This window comes from Trachypithecus francoisi, unplaced genomic scaffold (assembly GCF_009764315.1).
Source record: "Trachypithecus francoisi isolate TF-2019V2 unplaced genomic scaffold, Tfra_2.0 Lachesis_group19, whole genome shotgun sequence".
NCBI lineage: Eukaryota > Metazoa > Chordata > Mammalia > Primates > Cercopithecidae > Trachypithecus > Trachypithecus francoisi.
Window position 1 is genome coordinate 41,947,621 of NW_022681464.1, and position 9,567 is coordinate 41,957,187.

Sequence of the window (9,567 nt, forward strand, 5' to 3'; positions counted from 1 at the left end):
TTGTAGATTTTTTTCTGTACTTGGAATTGTCTATTTTATTCAGAAAAAAAGAGGGGATGGTTTCCAGCAAAAGTGATGAAGCTACCATAATTTCATGTGATTTGCCAGCCATGAATTTAACACATTATTTTTACAAACACAATACCTCCTATTCAATACTTAGGAGGAGCTCACTTGAAACTGATTATATTTCAAAAGAAAGTGAGCCATCAGGTCATATACTATAAGTTGTCAGGTAACCCAGCGAGACTACAGAAATGATAGGGAACGTCTAACAATCTGAATGTCAATAGAGAATAAGTTATTTTAAAAAATAACACCAGACAGCTAACTAGCAGGTGATTTGCAGGTCAGGATTATTGTATTATCACCAAAACACACAAGTTTATTAATCATTCATGCTATTCACTGGGCACAAAATCGTTTCTATTAAAAAAAAAAAAATCGGCCGCATGCGGTGGCTCACTCCTGTAATCCCAGCACTTTGGGAGGCCGAGGCGGGCGGATCACGAGGTCAGGAGTTCGAGACCACTCTGGCCAATATGGTGAAACCCTGTCTCTACTAAAAATACAAAAAAATAAATAAATAATAGCTGGGCGTGGTGGCACACGCCTGTAGTCCCAGCTACTCGGGAGGCTGAGGCAAAAGAATCGCTTGAACCCAGGAAGGGGAGGTTGCAGTGAGCAGAGATGGCGCCACTGCACTCCAGCCTGCAGCCTAGCGACAGTGAGACTCCATCTCAAAAAAAAAAAAAAAAAATCAAAACTTCTCAAGGAGGCTCGTGAGGAAGGGTGAGGGTTGGTGGGGTTCAGAAGGCAAACAGGGAATGCGATATGAAATATGAAAGGGCTCCTGCCCTGGGAGGTTTTCCGCAGCATCTCAAAGCAGGAAAGCCCCATGAGGTCCCATTTTCCCCAAACACCACTCATAACCGGCAGGCCAAGTGCCGAACCCCGAGGGGCCAGGACAACCTTCAGACTTTCAATTTCAGGGAACAATAAGCTGAGGCAAGCTGCTTTCTCTACCCTATGGGAAACTGGGACTTGTTCACTTTCAGCAGCCTGATAGACAGGAGTCCGCTCGAAGTCCTCTAAGGCTCCTCTCCCTCCCTAAAGGCTCCTTTCTTCTGGCTGATAACTATGTTAATTCCCTCTTCCCAGCCCGGCTCCGCGCAGCAGACTTGCAGCTATTCAAAGCTGCATTTCCAGCTCCGGTCCAGTGCTTCCATCATGAATGCCTGAATGAATGAGATGGTCGCGTTTCTGCAGAGCTCAAAACTCAGCACAATGCCCAAACACACGTTTCCCACGAGGGCACTGCGAATTCCGCCCATTACTTTTTACCTGTACTTTTTTTTTTTCAATGAAGTTTGTATTTGTGGGAATACGGCCATTATCATGTGCTGCATGCTTTAAGATGTTTTCAACAAATATTTGTGACTGCCTAGCCAACACGAAGCCACGTTGCGAAGACAGCTCTAGGGGTGGCGTGGGGACTGGGTTTGCCCCCCAAAGGGAAAAGAATTCTCTCCTTTCTCTCTCTCTCTCTCTCTCTCCTCTCTCTCTCTCTCTCTCTCTCTCTCTCTCCCTCCCTCCCGCACGCAAAAACAGAAAGTGAAAATTCGCTTTGAGTTTCTCTTCTCAATCCTTGCAACACGCATGCAAGGTGCTCCCTTCTCCGCCAGTCCCTCGCCCTGGCGCGCCCACGGTCAAACCTGCGCGAGGAATGAGCGGGTTTGGCCACTTCGCCGATTGCACAAAGAGCGAGGGTCGGGAAGGCGCATCAGTGCCCTGAAGGCCGCCTGCGGGTCCCCCTGCCCGGGGCCGCTGGCGAGGGGCGCGCTTCTCGCCGCGTCTCTCCCCACTAGCCCGCCCAGCAGCGAGTGGCCCCGAGGAATCCGCCCTTCCCCGACCGCGGCGACCCAGCTTGCGCAGCCGGACAATGAGGGCGATTCGGAGGAGCTCTTTGCCCATTCATTCCCCGCGCCCGGCCAGCAGCCCCGCCACCCCTGCCCGCGCAGCCGGGGCACTGAAAGCACCCCCAGGCGCCCCGCTCCCGCCACCCCCAGTACTGCTCGCGTAGATGGCGCTCCTGGGTCACTAAGTTCCGCAAAAGCCAGAGGCGAGGCTGGACGACCCCCGAAGCCCGAGGAGGTTAAAGCCCAAGCTTGCGAAGAGCGGGCAGCCTCCCCCAGGAGCGGCGTCCCCAACCCGCCCTCCCCGGCCGGTGCGGGAGACCCACGTGTCAGAAGCCCCCAGTCCGAGGTGGACCAGGATGCGCGCCCGGTCTCCAGCAGCCCCAACGCGACGGGCTTTGTCCGCGGCCGCCCCCGCCCGCGCGCCTGTGGGGGACAGGGACCCGAGGATCCAGGGACCCGGGCCGAGCTCACCTCTCTGCTGGCACCGCGCGGCTACCCACAGCAGCGAGGCCAGGAGCACGCCCCACGCGCCGCCGCCGCCGCGCATCTCGCCTCTTCGCCGCTCGGTGGGTCTGGGGAGAAAGCCGCGCGCCCGCCTGAAAAGCTCCGCGGGACGCGAGTCTGAGCTGCCGCGGCCCCGCAGCCCTTGGCGTCCCGGCAGCCCCTCCCTCCAGCCGCCCTCGGACACACCCCCCCGGCTGCGCCCCGCCCCGCCCGGCCTGGCCCAGCCGCCCAGACCCCTCCTCCCGGGGCGCCCTGCTTGGCCGCCGGGATCCCGCGCACGCGGACCCCTGGTAGGGGAGGTCTGCTGACCGCGGCCGCCGCCCAGGCTCCGGATAGGAGGTGGGCGGAGAAGGTGGGCTGAGGGTAGGAGAAACTGGGCTGTGGGGGCTCGGGAGGGTGGATTCCGAGAAAGTATGTGCCCTGCTGACCCTGCCCGCCCCGCCGCGGCCCTGCAGTCCCCGGGCCAGGACCCACGCGCCCCTGCTGGGAGCTGGGCAAGAGGCGAACCCTCGGGACGCCACCCAGGCTCGGCCGACCCGCTGCCCTCTCCGCCGTGGGCAGAGGACTTGAGGATTTGTTCTGAAAATCAGTTGCAACTTGTTCCCCACTTTGTTTGCCTAAAGAAGGCAAGGGCCCTTGGACTTAATTATTATGATTACATACCCTCACCGCTGGAGAAAGAGGAAGCGCTCCTGACACGCGATTTCAACTGCTTTGTTATTATAATAATAATTATTATTATGTTTAAACTATGTCTGGTCTCCGTTAAAGAATTTTTAATTTCCTCTGGTTTTTTTTTCTTTCTTTTTGTCTATCAAAAGTATTGGCTGGGCGCAGTGGCTTATGCCTGTAATTCCAGCACTTTGGGAGGCCAAGGTGGGTGGATCACTTGAGGTCAGGAGTTCAAAACCAGCCTGGCCAACGTGGTGAAACCCCGTCTCTACTAAAAAAAAAAAAAAAATAAGAAAATTAGCCAGGCGTGGTGGCGGGCGCCTGCAGTCACAGCTACTCGAGAGGCTGAGGCAGGACAACATTTCTTAGAGAACATTTTTTTTTTTTTTTTGAGACGGAGTCTCGCTCTGCCACCCAGGCTGGAGTGCAGTGGCCGGATCTCAGCTCACTGCAAGCTCCGCCTCCCGGGTTTACGCCATTCTCCTGCCTCAGCCTCCAGAGTAGCTGGGACTACAGGCGCCCGCCTCGTCGCCCGGCTAGTTTTTTTTTGTATTTTTAAGTAGAGACAGGGTTTCACCGTATTAGCCAGGATGGTCTCGATCTCCTGACCTCGTGATCCGCCCATCTCGGCCTCCCAAAGTGCTGGGATTACAGGCTTGAGCCACCGCGCCCGGCCCTTAGAGAACATTTTTAATAGAAATTTCCTAGCCTCTCTGTTGTACAGAACATCTGTGGGATGGTGTAACTACATTCCCACTTACTTTCTGAGAATCACCTTCCTGTGGCTCTGTGGTGAGCAGGAGAATATCCAGGCCAGGCGTGGTGGCGGGCACCTGTAATCCCAACCCTTTGTGAGGCCGAGGCAGGTGGATCACCTGAGGTCAGGAGTTCAAGACTAGCCTCGCTAACATGGCAAAACCCCATCTCTACTAAAAATACAAAAATTAGCCGGGGTGGTGGTGTGCGCGTGTAATCCCACCTACTCAGGAAGCTGAAGCAGGAGAATCGCTTGAACCTGGGAAGTGGAGGGTATAGTGAGCAGAGATCATGCCACTGCACTCCAGCCTGGGCAACAGAGCAAAACTCTGTCTCGAAAAAAAAAAAAAAAAAAAAGAAGAAGAAGAAGAAGAAGGAGAAGGAGAAGAAGAAGAAGAAGATCCAATTTACACAACATGACCTTATCCCTAGGACACTCCTCCCACTCTGGCTATCATCCTCTGTCTTGACAAATCACAGTCACCATCTTAGACCTTTATTTAAGGCAGAGGTTATCTGAGCCTCAGCACCATCTTTGTTTTTCAAGTTTTCCTTATATGTACATGCCTTAAACTTTCCTCTCTCTTTAACTATTTTGAGTTGGGTTTTTGTCACTTGAAATTGGGCACTTTTTTATATTAATATATCTACCTTCCATTAAGGACCATAGAGAATGTCAGATAGCATCTGCTTTCTTATTTTTTACTTAAAACTCTTTTTTTCTTTTATTAAAGAGATGAGAGCGGCTGGACACGGTGGCTCGTGCCTATAATCCCAACACTTTGGGAAGCTGAGGTGGGCGGGTCACCTGAGGTCAGGAGTTTGAGACCAGCCTGGCCAACATGACAAAACCCCGTCTCTACTAAAAATACAAAAATTAGCCTGGCATGGTGGTGGGCGCCTGTAATCCCAGCTACTCGGGAGGCTGAGGCAGAAGAATTGCTTGAACCCAGGAGGTAGAGGTTGCAGTGAGCTGAGATTGCGCTATTGCACCCCAGCCTGGGGGACACAGTGAGACTCTTGTCTCAAAAGAAAAAAAAAATATATATATATTATATATATATATATATATATATGAGGCCTTGCTACATTGCCCAAGAGGGAGTGCAGTGACTATTCACAGTGCAGTCCTACTATTGATCAGCACGGGAATTTTGGCCTTCTCCATTACCTAACTTGGCCAGTTCACCTCTCCTTAAGCAAACTGGTTGTCCTCCACTCCTGGGAGATCACCATTACTGCAGTGGAACTTAGTGTGGACACTTGATTGACATAGCACACTCCAGGCCAGAACTCTTGGCCTCAAGAAAGTCTCCTGCCTCAGCCTGTGGTGTAGCTGAGTCTACAGGTATGTGCCACAGCAGCAGGCAGCGTCTGCCTTTTGACATTTAATCTCTTCTTAAGGGCCTTGTAGTATTTTACATTTACATAGCTGCATTTCCAGAGTATAATGTAAAAAAATACATTTAAATAGGATTTAACAAAGATATTTCACAAGAAAAAGCAGTGGTTAAACAATTCAGGACTCAAACTGCCTGGGACCAAATACTAGCTCTCACATTTACTTGATTGGGTGATTTGTGGAAAATTACTTCACTTTCTTGTCCTCAGTTTACTCATTTTACTATAAAATATTCCCATTTTACTATTAAATGGGGATAAAAATAAGACGTATATCAAAAGATGAGAATTGAATGACATAATGAACACAGAATTGTTAGCATTGTTCCTGGCATCAAGTAAACATTCGATAGTAGTTTATTCTATGATATCATCTTCATGGCCGTGGGTTAGGAAGAGTGTTGTACAGCTGCCATAAGACGATAATGTGGGCTCTAATGGAGCTTTTCAGCACATGTTTATAAAAGGCAATTGGACATTTGCAAAGAGATGAACTATTATCTGTCCTCTTATTTATGTAGCAAGAAGCACTAGAGACCCAGAGGGGAGATGTGAGCTAAGAAAGGGCATCTCCCTAAAGCCAAGGAGTGGATGGAGGCTACAAGAAAATAGCAGCCAGCTATATAAAAAACTAAAAAGACTTTTACAAATTGGTTTTGGCAGGGAATTGGTCCTTAGGGAACTTGGTGGGTGTGTTTTTCTTTTATAGAGGAAGAGGAAGCCAAATTGGAGGGGTCTAGAAGACAGCTGTTCATACGGACATGTAGATAGCGTTTGTCCCCAGGACTCTGCAGTACATCCCTGCCTGCGGGGTATCTGTAACAATGCAGCCTTTCAACAGGAAAGTCAGACTCCGAAAGCAAAGTTTGCAACCGTAGCAGCAAATACGAATTTTTTGTTTATTTATTTATTTATTTATTTTTGAGATAGAGTCTCACTCCGTCGCCCAGGCTGGAGTGCAGTGGCGCGATCTTGACTCACTGCAACCTCCGCTTCCCGGGTTCAAGTGATTCTCCTGCCTCAGCCTCCCGAGTAGCTGGGATTACAGGCGTGCATCACTGTTTCCAGCTAATTTATTTTTTTTTTAGAGATGGGGCTTCATCATGTTGGTCAGGCTGGTCTCAAACTCCTGACCTCGTGATCCACCCACCTCAGCCTCCCAAAGCCACTGGGCCCAGCCCTGCAAATAAAAAATTTATAGCTGGACACCAATTATCTGGAAAGTCAGAAATACATGTTTATAAAGATATTTGTCATTGTGTCATTTGTATTACACCGCTCACTATTATTGGAGCTTCCTTCAGCAATTTATACAGAGTCTTGCTCTGTCGCCCAGGCTGGAGTGTAGTGGTACAATCTCGGCTCACTGCAACCTCCACCTCCCAATTCAAGTGATCCTCCCACCTCACGCTCCCAAGTAGCTAGGACTACAGACATGCACCGCACCCAGCTAATTTTTGTATATTTAGTAGATATGGGGTTTCACCATGTTGGCCAGGCTGGTCTTGAACTCCTGACCTTGTGATCTGCCCAGCTCGGCCTCCCAAAGTGCTGGGATTACAGGCATGATTCTAAGCGCCCAGCCTTCCTTCAGCTTTTTACTAATTTCTTCTACTATTTGTTCCCGATGGAGGCAAATATTCTACAATATTTTACACTTTAGGTTCTCCAAGGGCTTCTTCATGTTTGCCTCACAATGCCCACTTGTGTCGTTTTATGACACATCTCCAGACCTGTCATCAAGAAGCGAAATTTGAGTTAAATAACTCGTAAACCTGGCATTGGCTTAGTGGCAAGGACAATATTCAAATTTTAGGAAGAAGATGTTACTAAGTAATAAGATCAGTTGCCTGAAAAGACAGTATTTTTTTTATCAAAAAGCATTTTACAGGATCTCATTTAATCTTGAGAAGCAACACATTGGATATGTGAAGATCAGAAGACTGAAATTAAAATTGTAGCTCCAGAAATTGTGAGCGATTTGACCCTTCAACAGGTCAGTTACCTTTTCTGAGCCTCAGTTTCCTCCTCTGGAAAATGTAAATAACCGAATCTTTTGCTAGACGTAGTAGTCACTGGCTGGGCACAGTGGCTCACTCCTGTAATCCTAGCTCTTTGGGAGGTCTAATGGGCGGATTGCCTGAGCTCAGGAGTTTGAGACCACCCTGGGCAACATGGTGAAACCCTGTCTCTACTAAAACACAAAAAATTAGCCACGCATTGTGGTAGGCGCCTCTAGTCCCACCTACCTGGGAGGCTGAGGCCTGAGAATTGTTTGAACCCGGGAGGCAGAGCTTGCAGTGAGCTGAGATTGCTCCACTGCATCCCAGCCTGAGCAACAGAGCAAGGCTCTGTCTCCAAAAAAAAAAGAAGAAGAAGAAGTAGTAATGACAGTGATAATAACAACTGTTAGCAGGTACTGAATCTTCAAATCATACTTTACACCCATTGTCTCGTTTAGGCTGCTTAAATCTCCAACTCCACCTTTACCATGGGAGAGTTGGAGATTTAAGCAGAATATGGGAGAAGATGGACTGCACCATGGCCACTGAAGGTGGCTAGAGAATCATGCCAACCCATCGCATTTCAACTCCTGCCCACGGTCATTAAGGGGCCTTTAGAATTGCCAGGCAAACACACTGCCTACCCTAAACTCTTCACTCTCCCACTTAGCAGCCCATTCTTTCAGAGCTCAGCTGCGTTTCCCACTATCTATGATGCCCAGCCCTTCCTTTCCCCATCTTTGAATTCCTGGTCTTTCTTGAGCACCCAAGTAAAAAATTTCCCTCAGGAAGCCTTCTATGATTGTTCCAGAACTCACCAACTACTTGCTCCCTTGTGGCCCGGATGCGCTCTGTAATACAATCTCGGTTGCAACTGCTGTTGATGTTACAAACATGTTTTTCCTATTAAATAAGAAACACATGCTCCTTCTCAGTTTATTTTGTTTTCCCACTCCCCCACAGTGTCTGAAACTTGACAAATATTTGTTGATTTTGACAAAAATGTAGTTTGGTTGCAGTTGTGTGTTTACTATGTTCCAGGCATTATGCTAAGCATGTTTCATAAACTAGCTCCAAATGGTATAAAAGTCCCAAGGTGGCAGAAAGTAATGTAAGCTGCTAAGTATAAACAGTTCTGAGTCACAAGCAACAAACAAAGGCAAGTTAATCAGAGGGATATCACAGCAGGGAGAATGGGGATCATAGAATCCATGGGAACTTGTAGAGGAGGGCTTGGAAAACAGGAACCAAGAGAGTCACAGGTGCTATGCAACAGAATCCACGCCCAAGGTCACCCACCAAAAACAGTCTAGCTGAAGCAGACTGCTGCACCTGGGGCTGTCTGACCTTCAAATGTTCACTGCATCTTTGTTTCACCAGCTCAAGGCTCAAAGCCTGGAGAGCCAGTAACTGATTGGCTGAGCTTACACTGTATGCCCCAGGTGGGCAGTGAGGAAGCCTTGACCTTCCCTTCTCTTCCACAGGAGGAGCTGGGAGTAAGAAAGAGGTTTTACCCGTGGGGAATCCTCCCCCAGACAGAGAAGGGAGTGCTGAGAGGAGGAGGGTGCTGCTGGCCAACAAGCAAGATGGCGCCTGCCTTCCACAGGTGGACAGGAAGAGCTCCACGAAGCGGGTGAGATGCCAACAGTCAATGCAGGATAAGTCTAGTTTTGAAAGAGGCAAGAAAACAGAAAAAGTTGTGGGGAATCACTTTGGCAGGGGCGTAGAGACAACACTGGAAATGTTTGGATGGGGCAGAGCTATAGGCAGGCTGTATGAGGGCCGTTGGTCTCTCCTATCTGGCTTCTTCCTGGCTGTTTTTGGAGTTTCTCCTCCTCCCTACACTTCTGGGCATAGGTAAAACACCACGCCACACTGTGTACCATCTGGCACCCTAAGTAGCAATTGAGTGGGACAGATGATGAAACCCAGAAGCGGGGGTCAGTTTACTCTCCATGGGATGAATTTTGACCAATGAGAAATAGAAGAGGGAGAGAGCTAGACAGGCTCTCCTCCTGTTTCTCTCTACTATGCTCCTCTGCCAGGCCCAGTTTCTCCGAGCAGCCCACCTGGACAAGTCCAGGGTGCAGATACGCCGCCAAGCCCGTGCTGCGTTTCTTCCTGGTGAAGCAGTACCAGGCAGTCACACATCTCTAGGTTACTCCCCATCTCTCTCTTCATTTTCTTCTTTGTTGCCATGAATTTGCATGTCTCAAAGAATAAACCATCAGCATTTTCATCTTTGCTTCAGGATCTGTCTATGGAGATATTGGACTAAGAAAGGACCCTTTGCATGGAGCAATTAGTGAGAC

The 9,567-nt window shown here is 49.2% G+C and overlaps 1 protein-coding gene across 1 annotated transcript in view; it reads right to left on the bottom strand.

Moving 5' to 3' along the window:
* Positions 1–2,597, bottom strand: part of LAMA1 (laminin subunit alpha 1) — a 176,895-nt gene extending 174,298 nt beyond the window's left edge. The window contains exon 1 of the mRNA XM_033178301.1: positions 2,391–2,597. Coding sequence (XP_033034192.1) covers positions 2,391–2,466 — 76 coding nt within the window. The 5' untranslated portion in view covers positions 2,467–2,597. The remainder of the gene's footprint in view (positions 1–2,390) is intronic.
* Between the last annotated feature and the right edge of the window lie 6,970 nt (positions 2,598–9,567).